The sequence below is a fragment of the Tachysurus fulvidraco genome, chromosome 16 (assembly GCF_022655615.1).
Source record: "Tachysurus fulvidraco isolate hzauxx_2018 chromosome 16, HZAU_PFXX_2.0, whole genome shotgun sequence".
Classification (NCBI taxonomy): Eukaryota; Metazoa; Chordata; class Actinopteri; order Siluriformes; family Bagridae; genus Tachysurus; species Tachysurus fulvidraco.
Genome location: NC_062533.1, coordinates 20,919,551 through 20,943,550, shown reverse-complemented (window position 1 = coordinate 20,943,550; position 24,000 = coordinate 20,919,551). Strand labels below are relative to the sequence as shown.

Below are 24,000 nucleotides of genomic sequence, written 5' to 3'. Positions count from 1 at the left end.
CATCATGGACAGCATTGTCACAGCAGTGGAGTCATTCAGATTCCTGGGAACCACAATCTCCCAGGACCTGAAGTGGGACATTCACATTGACTCCATTGTGAAAAAGGCTCAGCAGAGGTTGTAATTCCTTCGTCAGCTGAAGAAGTTCAACCTGCCACAGGATTTGCTGAAACAGTTTTACACTGCCATGATCGAATCCATCCTCTGCACCTCAGTAACTGTTTGGTTCAGCTCAACCACCAAATTCGATCTCAGAAGACTACAGAGGGAAGTCCGGATTGCTGAGCGAATCATTGGCACAACTCTCCCCACTCTCCAAGACCTGTACTCCTCCAGAGTGAGCAAAAGGGCGAAGAAAATCACTCTGGACCCCTCACATCCAGCACACTCACTCAGGACCCCTCACATCCAGCACACTCACTCAGGACCCCTCACATCCAGCACACTCACTCTGGACCCCTCACATCCACCACACTCACTCAGGACCCCTCACATCCAGCACACTCACTCAGGACCCCTCACATCCAGCACACTCACTCAGGACCCCTCACATCCACCACACTCACTCAGGACCCCTCACATCCAGCACACTCTCTCAGGACCCCTCACATCCAGCACACTCCCTCAGGACCCCTCACATCCAGCAAACACACTCACTCAGGACCCCTCACATCCAGCACACTCAATCAGGACCCCTCACATCCAGTACACACACTCAGGACCCCTCACTTCCAGCACACTCACTCAGGACCCCTCACATCCAGTACACACACTCAGGACCCCTCACATCCAGCACACTGAACTATTACCATCTGGTCGGCGCTACAGAGCCCTGAGCACCAGAACGACCAGACATAGGAACAGTTTCTTCCCTCAAGCAATCCATCTGATGAACAATTAACACCATGCAACACACAACACATAATATTTGCACTATGTATACCTCAATTGCACATTTCATACTTGCACTCTGTACATACATTCATATTGTCTGTACTGTTTACTTCAACTGCACACTTCACAATTGCACATGTGTACATACAAATTGTATATATTGTACACTTTGCATATGTATATTTCATATGTTTATTTAAACTGCACATTTCACACCTGTAAATGTGTACATACAATCTCTTCTATACTGCATATGACATCCTGTTACACTGTGGAGATTATGTCACTAAAACTAATTCCTCGCATGTGTAAGCATGCCTGGCAATAAAGCTGATTCTGATTCTAACACCAGGTCATGTCTGCAACACCAGGTCATGTCTGTAACACTCTGTAACACCAGGTTATGTCTATAACACCAGGTCATGTCTGTAACAGCAGGTTATGTCTGTAACACTCTGTAACACCAGGTTATGTCTGTAACACCAGGTCATGTCTGCAACACCAGGTCATGTCTGCAACACCAGGTCATGTCTGCAACACCAGGTCATGTCTGTAACAGCAGGTTATGTCTGTAACACTCTGTAACACCAGGTTATGTCTGCAACACCAGGTCATGTCTGCAACACCAGGTCATGTCTGCAACACCAGGTCATGTCTGTAACAGCAGGTTATGTCTGTAACACTCTGTAACAGCAGGTTATGTCTGTAACACTCTGTAACACCAGGTTATGTCTGTAACAGCAGGTTATGTCTGTAACAGCAGGTTATGTCTGTAACAGCAGGTTATGTCTGTAACAGCAGGTTATGTCTGTAACACTCTGTAACACCAGGTTATGTCTGCAACACCAGGTTATGTCTGTAACACCAGGTTATGTCTGTTATATAAACATCCTTATTCCATGTCTTGTTTTTTTGTTGCTTGGTGAAAATCTTGAGACTTAACACCTCTGAGGTCTCACACTGACTTGCCCTGAATCTCGTCCTCTCTGTTAGCTGTTAATGAAGTGAAAGACACCTTCAGTGAGCAGAAGCAGGCGTAGGACAGAAATATATATACAAATAGACTTAAAATAAGTTACAATAAAAGACATTTAAATAAAATGTAAACCTTTAGACACAGCAGATGTTAGAGCTACTGTAGAATTGATTATGAGGGATAATAATAGTATTATCTATAGTAGATAATGTATGATGAGATCATATAAACATGATCCTTCTGTCAGTGTGTGTGTCAGACTGCCTACATGTAGACACTTACACTAGTGCTCAGGTTGTGTGTAACACTTTATCTCTACAATAAACACTAACAACAGGCACATTTTGTCAAGGACAACACTGAACAATCTTATGCACAATGTGTTTGACTGTGTATGCGTGCGTGCGTGTGTGTGTGTGTGCGTGTGTGTGTTTGTCAGTGTGTGTGTGAGTATGTGTTTGTGTGCATGTGTGTGTGCAAGTGTGTGTGTTTGTGTGTGTGCATGTGTGCGTGTGCGTGCGTGTGTTTGTGCGTGCGTGCGTGTGTGTGTGTGTATGCGTGCGTGTGTGTGCATGCCTGCGTGCGTGTGTGTTTGTGAGTGTGTGTGTGTTTGTGTGCGCGTGTGTGTGTGTGTATGCGTGCGTGTGCGTGTGTGTGCATGCCTGCGTGCGTGTGTGTTTGTGAGTGTGTGTGTTTGTGTGTGTGTGTGTTTGAGTGTGTGTGTGCATGTGTTTGTGTGTGTATGTGTTTGTGTGCGTGTATGTGTTTGTGTGCTTGTGTGCGTGCGGGTGCGTATGTGATTGTGTGCGTGTGTGTATGTGTTTGTGTGTGTGAGGGTGTGTGTGTGTTTGGGTGTGTGTATGTGTTTGTGTGCATGTGTGCGTGCATGTGTGTGTGTATGTGTTTGTGTGCGTGCATGTGTGTATGTGTTTGTGAGTGTGTGTGTGTGTTTGTGTGTGTGTATGTGTTTGTGTGCATGTGTGCGTGTGTGTGTGTGTGTGTGCGTGCACGTGTGTGTGTGAATTACTCCATGTTTTTACTGGACAATAAAATCTTCGAGCTGTGTTGACTTGTATGTTAGTGTCATGTCACCTGTCTCATGTCACAATCACCTGCTCATGCTGACATCATCATCATCATCATGACATCATATAAACCTCATGCTGCCTGTTGCTTATCAGTAACTGTCCATTATCTTGTTGCCCTGTCACTTATTGCCCTGACACCATGCTGCCACCGTCACCATCGTTCTTGATTATTTAAAATCCTCGTGATTGTGTCACTTTATTACCCTGTGTTACACCATGTGGCTTTCTGCCCTGACACTTGTTGCCCTGCTGCTTTTTGCCATCTTACTTTATGTCCTTTCATTTGTTGCCCTGTCGCTTTATGTTATGTGACTTGTTGCCCGGTAACTTGCTGCCCTCCCTGTCACTAGTCGTCCTGACTCTTGTCATGTCTCAGTGTTGTTTATTGCACTGTTCCCACGCTGCATGTCACCAGTTCTCTTTGTGTTAAACGTGACAAGCCAACAGTCCCTCTGTACCACCTCTGATACACACACACACACACACACACACACACACACACACACACACACACACACACACACACACACACACAGGCCCCACTTACACACACACACACACACACACACACACACACACACACACAGACCCCACACATACACACACAGACACACACACAGCCCCCCCACACCCACCCAGACCCCCCCCACACACACACACCAGACCCCCCCAACACACACCAGACCACACACATACATACATGTCTGTATGTATGTGTGTCTCTGTTACACATTACAGAGAGACAGAGTTCTTATCCACTCACTTTAATGTGAACACACACACACACACACACACACACACACACACACACACACACACACACACACACACACACACACACACACACACACAGACACACACACACACACACACACACAGTCCTTGAACAGAGTGGTCAGACATGAAGCTCAGCACAGCAAAATAGGGTTGCCATGGTAACACTTGTTAGCAAAAAAGAAAAATCAAATTATCTTCAAGTTCAATTTTCAGCCAAATGAGTGTGTGAGAGAGACTGAGAGAGCAACAGCAGTAGGTGGGGGTATGAGGTATGGGGTTTGAGGTATGGGGTTTGAGGTATGGGGTATGAGGTGGGGGTATGAGGTATGGGGTATGTGTATGGGGTATGGATATGGGGTATGAGGTGGGGGTATGAAGTGGGGGTATGGGGTATGGGGTATGAGGTTGGGGTATGAGGTGGGGGTATGAAGTGGGGGTATGAGGTTGGGGTATGAGATGGGGGTATGAGGTGGGGGTATGAGGAATACCCCGTGGTAAAGTGTGGAGTCTTTAGAAGACACAGGACACAGTGATGATTAGTAAATACATACCATGTCTCTGACCTCGTGCTGAAAACATTCAAATTTCTGTAATATTTTTCTACAATGTCCCCGAAGCTTAGTCCTGTTTTACACACCGAATCTGATCCAATGTCCTGTGTGTGTCCGGTACCACCAGCAAGGTTACTGCATTATATTTAGACAGATTTCTTCAGATGAACCTCTTGTATTACCATGTGACCTTCTCTCACTGCCCACACTAAAACACCAGGAGTCTCACTCAAATGTTTATTACACCAACACAACACTGTAACACAGTTCCATCATTAATACAGTGAGAGTCAAATCTATCCTGATGTGATTAAAGGTCTTAGTCATTAAGAGAACATTCATTAACACTGTGTGCAGTCTGTAATAATGAGTATTAGGTGTGAAGGTTTTGTTCAAAACATAATGAAGGTTCTGTGCAGAAGGTTCTGTGATGCTGAGAGTCTTCTGTAATCAGGTTTGTATTGATCAGGATCCATTACACATTACAGAGAGACAGAGTTCTTATCCACTTACTTTAATGTGAACACACACACACACACACACACACACACACACACACACACACACACACACACACACACACACACACACACACATATACATATACACACACTCTCTCTCACTCTCACACACACACACACACACACACACACACATGCTGGCATGATTGCTTCTTGTCCATCATCACCCATTGTCTTTAATGGTGAGTTCAGAGATGATCCAATCCTGGAGGCAGGTTCTGTTACAGGTGAGTAAGTACAGTAGTAGATGGTGTTAGCAGCACCTCAAGTCAGGTCAAGTAGCTTTTATTGTCATTACACCATATATAACTGTTACAGTACACAGTGACATGACACAACGTTTCTCCAGGATCAGGGTGTTACATAGAACACACACAGAGCTATAAGGACTTAGTGTACTGTGCAACCTGGTGTACACAGTGCAGGTCAAGACAGACAAGACAAAAGACAGTGCAGGACAAGACAGACAAGACAGTGCAGGACAAGACAAACAAGACAAAAGACAGTGCAAATGTAGTGTAAATGCTGTATGTTCTACAATGTTACATGCAGTAATACTATAATGAACACAGTCTCAGCAGCAGGTCCCTGAGATATTGTAAGACAGCATGTGCAAAGAGCAAAAACAGCATGTAAACAGGTTGATGGAGGTATATTGGAAGTGTGTGTATTTGGTGTAGGTCTGTGCAGTCCATACAGGTGTGTGTGTGTGTGTGTGTGTGTGTGTGTGTGTGTGTGTGTGTGTGTGTGTGTGTGTGTTGTGCTCAGTACAGTTCAGTTATTAAGGAGTCTGATGGCTTGTGGGAAGAAGCTGTTATGGCAACAGAGGGCAGGAGGGTGAAGAGTGTGTGTGAGGGATGTGTGGGGTAAAGAATGTGTGTGGGGTAAAGAGTGTGTGTGAGGGGTATGTGGGGTAAAGAATGTGTGTGGGGTGAAGAGTGTGTGTGGGGTGCAGAATGTGTGTGGGGTGAAGAGTGTGTGTGGGGTGAAGAGTGTGTGTGAGGGGTGTGTGGGGTAAAGAGTGTGTGTGAGGGATGTGTGGGGTAAAGAATGTGTGTGGGGTAAAGAGTGTGTGTGAGGGGTGTGTGGGGTGAAGAGTGTGTGTGGGGTACAGAATGTGTGTGGGGTGAAGAGTGTGTGTGGGGTGTGTTCTTGCTGATGAGACCCACCACGGTCGTGTCATCGGCGAACTTGAAGATATGGTTCGATCTGCTCCCGGACTGACGGAGGTCTCCCGGTCAGGAAGTCCAGGATCCAGAGGGAGGTGTTAGAATGAACTTCCCCTAGAGGACCGGACAGCTGAGTCACTGGACATTGGTGGAGACCTACTTATTCAGGAAACACTTCAACTAGCACTAACTTCCCTGTTTGTTGTATTAAAAAAACTTTATAAAAACCTTTTGTACAAAACCTGGAGGTAACCAACCGAGAGCTTTTAGCACACAGGTGACAGTGTGTGTGTGTGTGTGTGTGTGTGTGTGTGTGAGTATGTGTGTGTTTGTGTGAATGTGTGTTTGTATGTACGTGTACGTATAGCAGGGAAATTAACGCTTATATGTATGTAAGGTCTGATTTGTGGCCCTGTGACAGATCTCCCATATGGTCTAGCGGTTAGGATTCCTGGTTTTCACCCAGGCGGCCCGGGTTCGACTCCCGGTATGGGAAGGTAAACGTTTTTGTGAATCTTGTAAACTTTATGTCGTTAAGAGTTAAAACATTTAGTTCACGTCGTTAAACCGCTCATACCGAGTGGTCCAATCTCAGCAGGGCTCACGTTTAGTCACGTGATCTCTAATCTCCAGATACACTGTGAGTCATATAATTATATAAATGTCTCCGTTTAAAAAACACCAGTCATGTTGTATTTAAACAACAAAAACAATAATAATAATACTAATAATTATAAGAAATAAAAAAGTAAAGATGTTTTGCTATAAATAATAATAATACATACAAACTGTATTATATTACATTATTGTTCATAAGTGTTTGTCACCTTATTACCATATTTTTAATTTTTCTATTAAATATCTTTATTGGAAATGCTAATAAATATTATTATTACTATTATTATTATTATTATTATTATTATTATTATTATTATTATTATTATTATTATTATTGTTATTATTATTATTATTATTGTTGTTGTTGTTGTTATTGTAAAACCCTCATCACAGTGAGGTGAATAAGTATAAACGGTCTAACAGTGCCGCCTGGTGGTAAAACCTCCTCACTATTTACTCCTATAAATAATCCACTATAAAACTTATGTATGTAACAGGGTTTAAATAATATTAGTTAAATTCATGCACAAATTGGGAAAACTCGCCATTGGCTGTTGCATCTCTTGTATGCACGTACGTTCTGTTGAGAGGCGGAGCTGCGTATTCTCCAGCAGTTTCGCGATGGTTTGCTGCTGGTAAGCTGCCTTGATCATTGCTCCGTCTTAATAACTAAGTTTGGACTGTTTTCAAGTGCAAAGCTGAAGTTTTATACTACACACAAGTTTACTGCTTTTGTGAGTGTGTGTATTAACATGATTGTGAACTCCGAACTCTGTTTATTTTAAGATTATTCATGCAACGGTGATGCAGAGCCTCTAACCAGCCTTTTTGGCCGTGTGTGTTTTCTCCAGGTATGTGTTTTTGTGTTTATTGTTGTACTTTCTCCTCTTGTTCAGTAAACATGAGCCCTGTTTGAGTTTTTATTCTGACCCCGTATTTTATTGTGTAACCCTCTATGATGAGCACAACTGAAGAATATGATTTAACACACGTTGTACTGCTTTTGCACTCTGCAGCTCCAGAAACCTCCAGATTAGAACTACAATTTTACTACAGACAAGAAAATGTAATTGTTGGATTTTTTTTTTATTATTTAAAATAGGATCTATAGCTATTTAGTGATTACACGTTAAGTAAAAATGTGTTCTGTTTGGAAGCTTATTATTGCTCATGTTATTTATTTATTTATTTATTTATTTATTTATTTATTTATTTATTACAATTCAACTTACTAATAAGTTTTTTTTCCGAGTTTAGAAGAAACCAGAGAACCCAGGAGAAATCCCACAAGGATGCAGAGAACACTTTTGGTATTTAATATAAACTGCTACACCACCGGCAGCCAGCAGAGAGCGGAGTTGTACACAATACAACCTACAACCTACAAACAAACCTAAACCCTTCTGTTACACCTTCGTCTTACTGATCATATATTTATAAGCAAGCTGAAGTTTTCGCTCTGTAATTGCATCCACACTCATTTGCCTTAAAGGACCTGTTAATTATATTCATGTCGCAAAAACCGGTGCATGCTACGTTTAATCAGTAAAATCAGCTTGTTTCCATTCCAGGTGATTTCACCTCCGTGTTAAAGGGAACTCGTGGTCCTCTGTCATGTGGTATTCCTCAGGTCTGTGAAACGTGTCCAGTTCACTTCTCACTTGGTGGATCTTTTTGTGTTCATGCAAATATTTACATATGTTGTTAAGTTTGTTGAAAAGAAATAGAAAGTATGATGACATCTCTCTCTCTTTTTTGCTGAATAACTGAGTTATAAGAATCATAGAAATTAAAATGAAAATAAAACTAGCTTTTGAGTTGAAAATAAGACAGAAGACAAATAAATAAAATCAGATGTTCCTGAAGTGGACTGGAGGACTGTGGACGCTAATGTGCTACACTCAATAATCATAATAATGTGATTATAGCTGCATGCAGATGGCTGTTAACTCTATTTAACTGTTTAACTCTATTTAAGGCTGTCAGTAGCTGGTCTGGACCTGCACCAGATTAGCCTTGTGCCTAATAATAGCTAAATTAAGCTGTTTCTGGTTCGAACATCTCTGAAACATATTACTCATGTGTGTTAGTCAGAAACAGAACAATAAAAGACTTTATATCAGACTTCACACAGTGTTTATTACTGTCTCACATCACAAAGTCTTAATTACAGCCTCAATGATAAATTATACTTTATTATTATTTACAGACTCAATCAATTAACATATGAACACATCTTCACTATCTGTTAGGCATCGATTCACTTCAGTCACCGATCATCAGTGTGATTCTTACTAAACCTTTAAACACAAACGGATTAAATCAGAGCTTTTCTTCTCTCTTCTTCCTTCTCTCGCTGCTCTCCTCCGTTACAGGACAGCTACAACCTACGGTATGCTAACATGTGCTTCCTCTGAGACACGAGACGCCATCGTTACAATCTGCTCCTGATGCTGAGTCTCAGGTCAGAAGGACACACCCTGAGTGCTAGACTCCACAGATGACTAAGGCATCATGGGACTTTAAATTTGAGATCTCCTGACGCTAAGCTGAACACTTTTCTCTCCTGTATTGTCATGAGCTTTAGTTTCAGAAATAAACGGCTGATATGATTCTGAAAGCTACACAAACATGACTCACATGTTCCACACGCTGGAGATCTGGTTTGTACGTCATGAGAAGTAGTCGGTCTTAAAGTAATGTCCGCACTGGAGCAAGAACGATGTTCATAAAGTATCGGACAGCATCTGCAGATCTGTGAGTTGCGTTGATGAGATGTGGTACACGGACACTTGGATTCTTTTATTGATCACAATCGAGTCTTTACGAGTTTCACTGCACCTGCTAGTAAGCGTGGCATTAGGAGTGTTGTCCTTCCACCCAGGAGCGAGAATCTGTTTAAACACACCTTTAGCTCGTTTCCTGAAGTGTTTCCCGACGACCGTGTACAAGAACGGGTTAATTGCGCTGTCAGCGTATGCTAGGTAGGTGGAACACTGCTCGCTAATGTCTAGGATGTGTCCAAAAAAACATCCCCCAGGCGTGATCTGATAATAATCCAGTGTATCCAGCAGACGTACGACCTGGTGTGGTGTCCAGCAGAACAGAAACACAGCCAGAACCGTTAGCACAAGACGAGTGGCCCGTTTTTCTGTCCGAACTCCAGGGATGAACCTCAGATTGCTATCTTTAAGAGCTTTAACTGTGTGATAAGTGCAGAACGTGATGATGGGTAACGGTATCGCAAATCCCAGCACGTTGCTGCTCAGATTTCTTTGGATCCTCCAGCCTTGATGAGGGTACACCAAGTAACAAGCATGGACGTCGAGGTCTGGGAGGTAGCGTACGCCACGGAAAAGTAACGATGGAACGCTAATCAGGAATCCCAAAATCCAGATTACCAGACAGATCCGCTTGGCCCAGGACGAGCGTCTCAGCCTGCTACGACTCATCATTCTGGCAAGCGCCAAATAGCGATCCACACTAACCAGAACCAGGAAGAACATGCTGCAGAAGTAGTTCATGGAGATAGCTGTGTTGATTAGCTTACAGAGCACCTGCCCAAAGCTCCACTCATAATCCTGAGCGATGGTCATGGCCCAGAAGGGAAGACACAGAACCATGACTAGGTTTGCCAATGCCAGGTTCCCCAGGTACACATCAGCCACAGAGCACGAGTTCCTCTGCAGGCAGAACACCAACAGGACCAAACCATTTCCCACTAGACCTGAGATGCTGATTACTGAAAGCCACCAAGGCTGGAGAGATGAGATCCAATCCCACGCTGCCTGGTAAGTGCAGTTCTCCTCGTTAGCATCGAAGTCCATTAGCGACACGTTCAACTCCATCATTGATCTAAATACAGAAAATAAATCTATTTGTACAGCCAGTTTAACACTTCACGATGTCTGGTGACGATGGTGAGGAAAAACTCCCTGAGATGATATGAGGAAGGAACCTTGAGAGGAACCAGACTGAGAACCTCATCCTCATTGTGGTGACACTCTACAGTAAATAATGTAAATGTGAATAATGTTCTTTCTACAACAGTTTATTTGTATACAAGAGATTTCTTTATATATCTTTTAATCATCATCATCATCATCATCATCATAATAAATAATTAAACTGATACTGAATTCACATTTATTTCTACACTAACTGGAATGAATTCTACAGCTTTGACCAGCGCTGCTCTTACACACACTATTTTGGACCGTGTTTATTAATTAATTAATTTAATCTGCTATGAACTCTGTGTAAATGCATTTAATAACAAACCTTGTTCATCTTATTATAAAAAAACTGTGTGTGTGTGTGTGTGTGTGTGTGTGTGTGTGTGTGTGTGTGTGTGTGTGTCTGTGTGTGTGTGTGTGTCATGAGTGTAAAACTCAGCTCTTGTGTAATTCTGGAACATTCAGTGTGTATCAGTGAGATGAATAAATTCCTCCAGACTGATCCATCATGTGGAAGTAAATTAATTTAAATTCATATTTACTGAATAATATTTTTATTATTGCTGTAATATTATTAATGATGTTTCATATAAAATACTCATGTTTATTTTATTATCAGACTGAAATAGAATAGAAACAGAATAATAAGTTTTACATTAGATTTATGCTGTGTGTGTTTGTGTGTGTGTGTGTGTGTGTGTGTGTGTGTGTGTGTGTGTGTGTGTGTATGTGTGTGTGTGTGTGTGTGTGTGTGTGTTTATGTGTGTGTGTGTGTGTGTGTGTGTGTGTGTGTGTGAGAGAGAGAGAGAGAGAGAGATAGAGAGAGAGAGAGAGAGAGAGAGAGAGAGAGAGAGAGAGAGAGAGAGAGAGAGAGAGCTCAGGTGTGTGTGTGTGTGTGTGTGTGTGTGTGTGTGTGTGTGTGTGTGTGTGTGTGTGTGTGAGAGAGAGAGAGAGAGAGAGAGAGCGTGTGTGTGTGTGTGTGTGTGTGTGTGTGTGTGTGTGTGTGTGTGTGTGTGTGTGTGTGTGTGTATGTGTGTGTGAGAGAGAGAGCTCAGGTGTGTGTGTGTGTGTGTGTGTGTGTGTGTGTGTGTGTGTGTGTGTGTGTGTGTGTGTGTGTGTGTGTGTGAGACGTACCTTTTATCCCACTGTCCCAGAGCTGCAGAAACAGGAAGTTGAACCTTGTCTGGTTTCTGTGTGAATGAGAAACTCACAGATCCCACATGCTTTTATAAGAGGAAGCTCCACCTCACGTCAGGGGGACGTGGATCTGCTCCAATTGTTCTTCATCATCATCATCATCATCATCATCATCATCATCATCATCATCACATCTCCTGCTCTGCTCTTTATCTCTGTGTGACTCACTCTGACTGTGGAACTGAGGAACTTTCAGCCCCTCTGTTTATAATATTCTATACTGTAACTACCTGAACACTATAACTGTAACTCTACCTGAACACTATAACTGTAACTCTACCTGAACACTATAACTGAACACTATAACTGAACACTATAACTGTAACTCTACCTGAACACTATAACTGTAACTCTACCTGAACACTATAACTGTAACTCTACCTGAACACTATAACTGAACACTATAACTGAACACTATAACTGTAACTCTACCTGAACACTATAACTGTAACTCTACCTGAACACTATAACTGTAACTCTACCTGAACACTATAACTGTAACTCTACCTGAACACTATAACTGTAACTCTACCTGAACACTATAACTGTAACTCTACCTGAACACTATAACTGTAACTCTACCTGAACACTATAACTGTAACTCTGTACCTGAACACTATAACTGTAACTCTACCTGAACACTATAACTGTAACTCTACCTGAACACTATAACTGTAACTCTACCTGAACACTATAACTGTAACTCTACCTGAACACTATAACTGTAACTCTACCTGAACACTATAACTGTAACTCTACCTGAACACTATAACTGTAACTCTGTACCTGAACACTATAACTGTAACTCTCAGCCTGAACACTATAACTGTAACTCTACCTGAACACTATAACTGTAACTCTACCTGAACACTATAACTGTAACTCTACCTGAACACTATAACTGTAACTCTACCTGAACACTATAACTGTAACTCTACCTGAACACTATAACTGTAACTCTCTACCTGAACACTATAACTGTAACTCTACCTGAACACTATAACTGTAACTCTACCTGAACACTATAACTGTAACTCTCTACCTGAACACTATAACTGTAACTCTCTACCTGAACACTATAACTGTAACTCTACCTGAACACTATAACTGTAACTCTACCTGAACACTATAACTGTAACTCTACCTGAACACTATAACTGTAACTCTACCTGAACACTATAACTGTAACTCTACCTGAACACTATAACTGTAACTCTACCTGAACACTATAACTGTAACTCTACCTGAACACTATAACTGTAACTCTCTACCTGAACACTATAACTGTAACTCTACCTGAACACTATAACTGTAACTCTACCTGAACACTATAACTGTAACTCTCTACCTGAACACTATAACTGTAACTCTCTACCTGAACACTATAACTGTAACTCTACCTGAACACTATAACTGTAACTCTACCTGAACACTATAACTGTAACTCTACCTGAACACTATAACTGTAACTCTACCTGAACACTATAACTGTAACTCTACCTGAACACTATAACTGTAACTCTACCTGAACACTATAACTGTAACTCTGTACCTGAACACTATAACTGTAACTCTCAGCCTGAACACTATAACTGTAACTCTACCTGAACACTATAACTGTAACTCTACCTGAACACTATAACTGTAACTCTACCTGAACACTATAACTGTAACTCTACCTGAACACTATAACTGTAACTCTACCTGAACACTATAACTGTAACTCTCTACCTGAACACTATAACTGTAACTCTACCTGAACACTATAACTGTAACTCTACCTGAACACTATAACTGTAACTCTCTACCTGAACACTATAACTGTAACTCTCTACCTGAACACTATAACTGTAACTCTACCTGAACACTATAACTGTAACTCTACCTGAACACTATAACTGTAACTCTACCTGAACACTATAACTGAACACTATAACTGAACACTATAACTGTAACTCTCTACCTGAACACTATAACTGTAACTCTACCTGAACACTATAACTGTAACTCTACCTGAACACTATAACTGTAACTCTCTACCTGAACACTATAACTGTAACTCTACCTGAACACTATAACTGTAACTCTCTACCTGAACACTATAACTGTAACTCTACCTGAACACTATAACTGTAACTCTACCTGAACACTATAACTGTAACTCTCTACCTGAACACTATAACTGTAACTCTACCTGAACACTATAACTGTAACTCTACCTGAACACTATAACTGTAACTCTACCTGAACACTATAATTGTAACTCTACCTGAACACTATAACTGTAACTCTGTACCTGAACACTATAACTGTAACTCTACCTGAACACTATAACTGTAACTCTACCTGAACACTATAACTGTAACTCTACCTGAACACTATAACTGTAACTCTCTACCTGAACACTATAACTGTAACTCTCTACCTGAACACTATAACTGTAACTCTACCTGAACACTATAACTGTAACTCTCTACCTGAACACTATAACTGTAACTCTACCTGAACACTATAACTGTAACTCTACCTGAACACTATAACTGTAACTCTACCTGAACACTATAACTGTAACTCTACCTGAACACTATAACTGTAACTCTCTACCTGAACACTATAACTGTAACTCTCTACCTGAACACTATAACTGTAACTCTACCTGAACACTATAACTGTAACTCTCTACCTGAACACTATAACTGTAACTCTACCTGAACACTATAACTATTGTTTACTTGTTTATTTTAGTGACATGATTCTGTGTTTGTTTCTCTATAGGGTTCTCTATAAGCTTCTCTATAAGGTTCTCTATAGGGTTCTCTATAAGGTTCTCTATAAGGTTCTCTATAAGGTTCTCTATAAGGTTCTCTATAGGGTTCTCTATAAGGTTCTCTATAGGGTTCTCTATAAGGTTCTCTATAAGGTTCTCTATAAGGTTCTCTATAGGGTTCTCTATAAGGTTCTCTATAGGGTTCTCTATAAGGTTCTCTATAAGGTTCACTATAAGGTTCTCTATAGGGTTCTCTATAGGGTTCTCTATAAGGTTCACTATAAGGTTCACTATAAGGTTCACTATAAGGTTCTCTATAGGGTTCTCTATAGGGTTCTCTATAAGGTTCACTATAAGGTTCACTATAAGGTTCACTATAAGGTTCACTATAAGGTTCTCTATAAGGTTCACTATAAGGTTTCACTATAAGGTTCTCTATAAGGTTCACTATAAGGTTCTCTATAGGGTTCTCTAGAAGGTTCACTATAAGGTTCTCTATAGGGTTCTCTATAAGGTTCACTATAAGGTTCACTATAAGGTTCTCTATAAGGTTCACTATAAGGTTCTTGATGACGGTTCCTGTTTAAAACGTCTTCATCATGACTGAAGCTTTATTTTCCTCTGATTAAATCTGACTGTTTATCTCTAACTCGCTCTCTTTCCTGCAGCAGCACACGCTGTAATGTACTTACATCCCTGACCACAAACTCCATTAGATTACAGAAAGATCCCACCTGTTTCCATATTAACACCTGTAACTAACACACACACACACACACACACACACACACACACACACACACACACACACACACACACACACACACACACACACACACACATGTTTTGTTGTATCTAATGTTCATAAATATTTATTGAAGTTTTGAAGTTTATTCTTTTTACATTTTAACTTCTTATTATTACATTTTCCTAAAATGTTCTACTTTATAATACGCTCAGACCGTGTTATAAGTTATTTTCAGTTACAAACGATTCAGACAAAATAAATAAACTACAACAAGTCTCCTGATGATAATAATAATAATAATAATAATAATAATAATAATAATAATAATAATAATAATAATAATAATAATAAGAAGAAGAAGAAGAAGAAGAAGAATGTTCAACAATAAAAGTCACAATATTTGGATGCAGTTACTTTATTGCGCCCGTCCCTTTTTCCAGTCTGATCTCAGTAACAGGAAGCCGAGAGCTGTAAGGAATGTGAGGGATTTGTGGAGTGAATCATTTCTGAAATATGATGATATGAAGGTAAGAACATTGGAATCTTATTTAATATCCTTTATGTTTGTACAGCAAGCCTGAGAGTCAGAGCTAAGACCCAAGTGATACTGAGCAGCTTTCTTCAGGATGGGAATAACACTTGTTCTCTTGAAGCTTCACATGAACAAGATGCCAGTTTAACGTCTTTACTTCTCCCCTGTTTCTCTTTTCTACATGATGACTAAATAATGGAACAATAATTAAGGAAAAGTATTTTAATTTTTAAAAGGAAAAAGCAATGAAGGTTTTTTTTTACTGCTCGTAAGGATAATGTGTGAAATATGAGACAAAATGAGTATCGATGATGTAATAGACGGAGGACGAAGACCCGGGGTGATGAGACGCCACACTGAAGAGCAGCTAGATACTCGTCTCTCTGACGTCTCAGATTGATGGTTTAATTAACGCCGAATGGAAAGAGGAGGACTCGGGAAGGGGGGGGGGGGTACGGATTTGTCCACGCTGATTTTTATTAGAGATTTTTCATTAGTGTGCTGTGATGAGGCTGATGATCAGGCTGCTGGGAATATTACAAAAACATCTGCAATCACAATCCAGACAAAAACAACACAGTGAGACGCACAAACTGATTATACACTGACCCACAAACTGAGAGGCTTAAAATGATTACTCATGTATATGTGTGTGTGTGTGTGTGTGTGTGTGTGTGTGTGTGTGTGTGTGTGTGTGTGTGTGTGTGTGTGTGTGTGTGTGTGAGGAAGCGTGCAAGGGTAGGTTTTTATTATGTTTATTATAAATGTCCAGAAGGTCAGGGAACAGGAGAGAAACAGAGGAACAGAGGAACAGAGTAAGAGAGAAACAGAGGAACAGAGGAACAGAGTAAGAGAGGAAGAGAGAAACAGAGTAAGAGAGGAAGAGAGAAACAGAGGAACAGAGGAACAGAGGAACAGAGCTCGAGGCTAAAAACCAGAAGATAGACTGAACACATGGCCTCATGTCTGGAGGCCAAAGGAACAGACCCTGTGTGTTGGGTCCAGGACAGCAGATTTACTGAGAACGTTGCTCTCTCACTATATTTAGATGAATCCCAGATACATCAGGTCTCTGAACACTCAGATCTATTCTGGGGATTTTTATTTTGATGTGTGTTTAATCGTTCTCGCTCTCCACCGGTCTCCATCTGATGTGGATGATAATATTTATACACAGATAATAAACACTTTGTAAGAGAAGGTTCCAGAACACAGCAGCCGTGTTATAAACATCACCCCCTTGTTTAGTTTATCTGATGCGGCGTCTGTGTCTCTGTGAAGCCGTCACTGATGCTGTCATTCTCTCTGATGACTAACTCAGGAGAGTCTGGTGAGTAATAACTGACCTCAGACCCTCACTGTGGGGTAAAAAGGCTGTTAGTTTCTGATCCTCAGAGGAGATGATACTGGACACCAGGGTGAAATGTTACTGAAATAAATAACTGAGCTGTTGTCTGTGTCCTGAATCTTCTCTCACTTCGGTACAGTAACCTTGTAGTGGTTGTTACCATAGCAACCACACTATACCACCAGACCCTGGAGAGTGTAAACCAGTTTATTCGGCGTCTTCACCAAATAAGTGACAGAGGAGAAAAAACACAGGAAATGAGGTATATGACAGGAAGTGGACACTCCAACGAGTCTCAGCTGGAAGGTCTGGAGGTGACATAATGATCAGTGTCTTAAATATGGAGACGGACTCGTCTCTCAGTCACACAGAGATATACAGTGGGGTGAAAAAGTGTTGGCACCCGTCCCGATTTTTAATTTTTATTTTTGTGCATGTTTTTCACACTTTAATATTTCAGAACATCAAACAAATATAAATATTAGACAAAAAAAAAAAAAAAAAAATATATATATATATATATATATATATATATATATAGAGAGAGAGAGAGAGAGAGAGAGTATTAGAGGAATGTAGACAGGATGATAATCGCTGTAAATCGAAACTTTTTCGAGTTAAATCAAATCAAAACTTTTTCACACCACCGTAAACATCACTGAATTCCTCTGAATAATAATCTTACTGACCAAAACCTCATACGAGAAAACACTCATCTTCCTCCCACACACTGATTTACAGCGATTATCATCCTGTCTACATTCCTCTAATACTCTCTCTCTCTCTCTCTCTCTCTCTCTCTCTCTCTCTCTCTCTCTCTCTCTCTCTCTCTCTCTCTCTGTGTATCTGTGTGTATCTGTGTGTATCTGTGTGTATGTGTGTGTATCTGTGTGTGTATCTGTGTGTATCTGTGTGTATCTGTGTGTGTATCTGTGTGTATCTGTGTGTGTATGTGTGTGTATCTGTGTGTGTATCTGTGTGTATCTGTGTGTATGTGTGTGTATCTGTGTGTGTATGTGTGTGTATCTGTGTGTGTATCTGTGTGTATCTGTGTGTGTATCTGTGTGTGTATCTGTGTGTTTATGTGTGTGTATCTGTGTTTATCTGTGTGTATCTGTGTGTATGTGTGTGTATCTGTGTGTGTATGTGTGTGTATCTGTGTGTGTATGTGTGTGTATCTGTGTGTGTATGTGTGTGTATCTGTGTGTGTATGTGTGTGTATCTGTGTGTATCTGTGTGTGTATCTGTGTGTGTATCTGTGTGTATCTGTGTGTATCTGTGTGTGTATCTGTGTGTGTATGTGTGTTTATGTGTGTATCTGTGTGTATCTGTGTGTGTATGTGTGTGTATCTGTGTGTGTATGTGTGTTTATGTGTGTTTATGCCTGTTGTGTTCACCCAGTGAATGATCAGGAGTAAAGCAGCAGAGTTACAGACAGACTTTATACAGATGAGGCTGAGGTTTAGTTTAGAGTAACAGTTAATTTGTCAGTGTTAGAAATAAAATAAGAAGCAGCACCTGATTAAGTGTGTGTGATAAATGTGTAAACTCTTCACATCCTCCTCATCATCACTGAGTTCCAGTAACTCTACAGCTCTGTGTGAGAGCAGTACTGTACACTGAGAGATGACTCACAGGGTCACTGAGTCTGATCTGTGGAAGATATTTAACATTCCTCTTTAGATGTTTCACAACCTCAGGAGGATTACAAGGCCAGATGTTCATGGAGGTAGCTCAGGTCTTCAGACCTTCATCCTCTAGAGCTTGTTGCCTCCTGTCAGGGCTTCAACAGGCCATCTGACCCCTGAATATGATCCAGACTTGTTCACCAAATTCTCCTCACACACCACCCACATTATCATTATCTATACCAGTTATGACACGCCCACTCCGGTCCTCCATCACTGCTCCATCAGACCCAGCATCTTTTAAAGGAATACATGCAGCAGGAACCTTCTCGTCCTGCACTCAGGTGGTGGGATGAACTTCCTCTACTTATCTGAACAGCCTCTAGTGCTCTTCAAACTGAAGACCTGCCTGGTCTTTAGGAGGTCTGATAGAGGAAGACCTCATCACTTAAACCTCTTCACTTCTCTGTTCTTCATGCTAACCTGTCTCTAACAATGCTTCACTACAGGATCTTCTCACATCCTGACTAGCACGAGCAGATTTGTAGGTCACGCTGGATAAGTAAACACTGTAGTTAAGTTTTAAGCTCATAAGGATGGAGTGGGTTCTATCTCAAATCCTCAAATCTAGAACAAGGACTAAAACCTTTGAGGAGATCTGAGACGGGTTCTGGGGTTGGATCAGGTCTGCTATTAAATTCCTTGTGTAAGGTCTGAGTCTGACTCTGAGACTTTCTGAGACAAGCCTCACATGGAGAAAGGTTCTGGTCCTGGAGCTAACATCTGGAGCTGGATCTGTAACCTGGGCAGAGGCCTTATTGGTCCTTATTTGTATCAGAGACAAATCAGCTCAGGATCTGAGATGAAGATTAAGATGCCTGAGGCTCAGGATGCAGTTCATCTCTTACACTGTTTGAGATAAACTGAGTCTTAAACTTCATTATTGACCTTTAACAGAATGAGTGTAGAGTAAAAAAAGACATTATTATTTTATGCTATTAATATGCACTTTATTATCCGTCAGTCTGTTTATCTCTCTCACCTCCTAACTTCCTGCTCTATCGTTTTTATTCCTTTTACTGAATCTACAGAAATGGAGGTATACAAATGCTCCCAGAGTATCATGTAGAGTAAAGCTCCAATAGGGGGCGCTCCGCTAACTGTTCCAGTTCCAGCAGTTTATTATAATGTTATAATAAATTACTGCTTGTTATTTCAGTAAACTGACAAAATGACAAATAATTCTGTCTCCTGAAAAAACACTTAATAAAGAATTCCACAAAGAGCCGCTTCACACAGAAGCTCGAACGTCTCGGGGTTTAAAAAATAAATCTAATATTTTTGACAATAACCAGAATAATTCTTATGTTATTATATATTTGTATTATATTATATACACTTCCACATCACATGTATTGTCCTGAGCAATGTGGCGCTTTAATGACTTACTTTAATGATAAAAGGAATAGTATTCATCAGCAGTTAGCTTCTCCATCCGATGTCCCTTACTGCCACGTCTACAATGTGTCTGTGGATTGAAGAAGCAGTTGCTCATGTTTACCTTAGTGACAATAATCTGATTGAATCTTTTCAGTCTGGATTCTGTACTAAACACAGTCCAGAAGCTGTTTAAGTGAAGGTCACTAATGATCTCCTGATGGACTCTTGACACTTCTTGTTCTGTTAGATTTGAGTGCAGCCTTTGAGAAGGTTTCTCACACTATCCTACTAACCCTTTTAACTGTTATTGTCATTACTGGTACACTTTTGGCTCGGTTCACTTCATACCCTTCTGACCATACTCAGTTTGTTTAATTAAATATTTCCCTTCTCAGTCATTCCCTGTCAGTAGTGGTGACCCCCAAGGTTCTGTTCTGGGCCCATTTCTATTCTTAATCTATCTTAGGTCATATTTTTAGGAAACTTGGTATACATTTACATTGTTATGCAGACGTTACACCACTTTAGTCCACAGAACCCGACTCTGGTCTCCCAGCCTTCTGTATAACTAACTGCTTACTGAAATAAACGCTTGGTTTTCCACCAACTTAACAGTAACCACAATGAGGTTCTCCTTATAGGTGTAAAATCTACCCTGTCCAAATCCATCAGTCTCTCACATTACATTGATGGTTCCTCTGGTTCTCCCTCTGCCCAGGTTAGAAACTTGGGGCTCATCTTTAATAATAACCTGTCCTTTAAGTCACAGACGTGATGTGTTCCAGATCATGTTACCTCCATCTCTGTAGCATTGCTCGTCTCCACCCACACCTCACCACACAATCTGCTCTGGTCACCTCCCACATTGATTACTGTAATTCTCTCTTATCTAAAAAGCTTCTTCTCTAACTCTGCTGCTCGTAACATAACCCACAGCGCCATCATGCATCACATTACTGCCTCCCTTCACCAACAACTTAAATCTCCCTAATGTTTAATGTTAGATAACTGTTTTTTGTTTCATTTTGTTTTATTGTTTACTGTTATTTATTATTTATTTTCTTGTTTGAATTTGTAACATTATTATTATTATTATTATTATTATTATTATTATTATTATTATTATTATTATTATTATTATTATTATTATTATGTATCACTTTATTAAATAACTATATAATTTATTTATTAATAACATTAATTAGTTATTAATGTTAGATTTCTCAATAGGAATCTACAATACACTGTAAGTACAACATGAAACAATCTGATTGGCTGTTAACCCTGCAGTGTGGAGTGCTCTGATTGGCTAAAAAGCAGTAGGGAGGAATTTAGACACAGAGTTATCATCATTTTTTAAATATTAGACGTTATTATGAAGGATGTATAATATTTAGGATGAAATTAAAACAGCTCTTGGTGATGAATTTAATATTTAAGGTTTAATATTTAGTATTTAATATTTAATATAATATCAGTGACCTTTAACCTTTATCAGCTGTGATAAAGCCAGTGGCACTCTGGTGTGGTGTGTGTGTATGTGTGTGTGTGTGTGTGTGTGTGTGTGTGTGTGTGTGTGTGTGTGTGTGTGTGTGTGTGTGTGTGTGTGCGTGTGCGTGTGTGGACCGAACGAGAGCCAATTCAATCTAGTTGCTATGGTGACCGGCATCTCCTCTCCCACAGTCATTACGAGGCAGAGCACATTGTCTGTATTGTTGAGACACAAAGTGAACGTGCCGAGGCGAGACGCCCTGCAGTGGTGTTCAGTCTCGTCACACAGCACCAACACTCTAACACTTACAGCACTTTATTAATCAGAGAACTGCCCCAAATCCAGCCTCAGTCTGTTTCTCTCTCACATGTTGTGTGAAGAGCTCCATGTTCCTGTGTGTAAGAGACCAGTCCACGTCTCATCCTGTGTGATTATTTAAGACGATACACTGGGGGATGGAACAAAGCTCAGTGTCAGAATATGCTGAAGATCCTCTAACCATAGAGCTGTGATTAAACAACACCAACACCACATTAAACACCACCACATTAACCAACAACATCACCAACACCACATTAAACACCACCACATTAACCACCACCACCACATTAACCAACAACATCACCAACACCACATTAAACACCACCACATTAAACACCAGCACCACATTAAACACCACCACATTAACCACCAACACATTAAACACCAACACCACATTAACCACCACCACATTAAACACCACCACATTAACCACCAACACCACATTAACCACCAACACCCCATTAACCACCACCACATTATACACCAACACATTAAACACCAACACCACATTAAACAAAACCACCACATTAACCACCAACACCACATTAACCATTACCACATTAAACACCACCACATTAAACACTACAAAATTAACCACCAACACCAAATACCACCTTCTGTTCATATCTTTAATCACAACACACGCACGCGTGCACACACACACAAACACACACACGCACGCACGCACGCTCGCAAGCACGCGTGCACACACACACACACACACACACACACACACACACACACACACACACACACACACACACACACACACACACACACACACACACTCAGGAGTTTAAATCCCAGGTCCCAGGATGTTATTACAGCTGCAGCGGTGACATAAGAAATCAGACTATAAACACTACAGACTTGATTATAACGAGGATTTAATTTCTATATCAAAATTCATCAACAAACTGAAGCAGAGACAAAAAGATAAAATATTACTCTGTGTTTCTATACATTTAAAGCTTCAGAAAATACATAAATACACATTCAGCCTACTAAAGGACAAAATATCAAATATATACAAAATAGTCAGAAATCGTACACAACTTTTTCTTCTGTTTGTTTGAACAGAAAATCGTTACAGCTCCATAAAAATAGTCAGAACCTCGCAGCTAAATTGCACTTAAACTACAACAACAATAGAAAGAGTTAAAATGTGTAATAAATAAAATACATTAAATATACAAAATTAACACCCTGTTCTTGTAAATAATAAACAAACAAAATAAATGACCACACAATATTAGTGTAATGTTGTGTAGTGGGAGAGTCATCATAACTTATTATAGCAGGTATTAAAGAAAATACTTCATTAACAGAATTAAATGTGTGTGTGTGTGTGTGTGTGTGTGTGTGTGTGTGTGTGTGTGTGTGTGTGTGTGTGTGTGTGTGTGAACCATCTCAACAATGGTGTGTAGAACAAACAAACAAACAAACAAACAAACAAACAAACAAACAAATAAATAAATAAATAAATAAATAAATAAATAAATAAATAAATAAATAAATAAATAAATAAATGTTGTGTGAGGGAATGTGCTTTATCTTTATCTCTGAAAATCTGAAGCTCTCTATTTTCCTTTTTTTATGAACAATTTATTTGAAAATGTATCCCAAGCAGCACAAAGTGTAATGTGTTAAAGTTTACACACCCTGTTCTAGTATTAAAAAAATGTAAAAATCAGATTTGTTTAAATGACTTAACATAAATAAATATCAATTGCTATCAATTTGGAGCCTGATGTTTGGAGCCTGGTCTTAGGAGCCTGATGTGTGGAGTCATGATGTTTGGGGCCTGATGTTTGGAGCCTGATGTTTGGAGCCTGGTCTTAGGAGCCTGATGTGTGGAGTCATGATGTTTGGGGCCTGATGTTTGGAGCCTGGTGTTAGGAGCCTGGTGTTTGGAGCCTGATGTGTGGAGTCATGATGTTTGGGGCCTGATGTTTGGGGCCTGATGTTTGGAGCCTG

The 24,000-nt window shown here is 40.3% G+C and overlaps 1 protein-coding gene, 1 long non-coding RNA gene and 1 other non-coding gene across 4 annotated transcripts; 2 read left to right on the top strand and 1 right to left on the bottom strand.

The window, feature by feature from the left end:
• Window positions 1–5,999: 5,999 nt before the first annotated feature.
• LOC113647989 lies at window positions 6,000–8,560 on the top strand. 2 transcript variants are annotated; one of them, XR_007138112.1, is made up of 5 exons: window positions 6,000–6,253; window positions 6,398–6,473; window positions 7,381–7,445; window positions 7,611–7,660; window positions 7,852–8,560. It is a non-coding gene; the product is annotated as an uncharacterized LOC113647989 (long non-coding RNA). The 2 variants fall into 2 exon arrangements; XR_007138111.1 differs by lacking the exons at window positions 6,000–6,253; window positions 6,398–6,473 and adding an exon at window positions 7,131–7,229.
• trnae-uuc lies at window positions 6,401–6,472 on the top strand. Its single transcript has one exon. It is a non-coding gene; the product is annotated as a tRNA-Glu (tRNA).
• A 153-nt stretch (window positions 8,561–8,713) lies between the features above and the next one.
• Window positions 8,714–11,782, bottom strand: si:dkey-63b1.1 (B2 bradykinin receptor). The gene is made up of 2 exons (XM_027155018.2): window positions 11,685–11,782; window positions 8,714–10,449 (listed from the first exon to the last, which is right to left on the bottom strand). The coding sequence occupies exon 2, from the start codon at window positions 10,443–10,445 to the stop codon at window positions 9,321–9,323; it is 1,125 nt and encodes a 374-aa protein (XP_027010819.2). The 5' UTR covers window positions 10,446–10,449; window positions 11,685–11,782; the 3' UTR covers window positions 8,714–9,320.
• Between the last annotated feature and the right edge of the window lie 12,218 nt (window positions 11,783–24,000).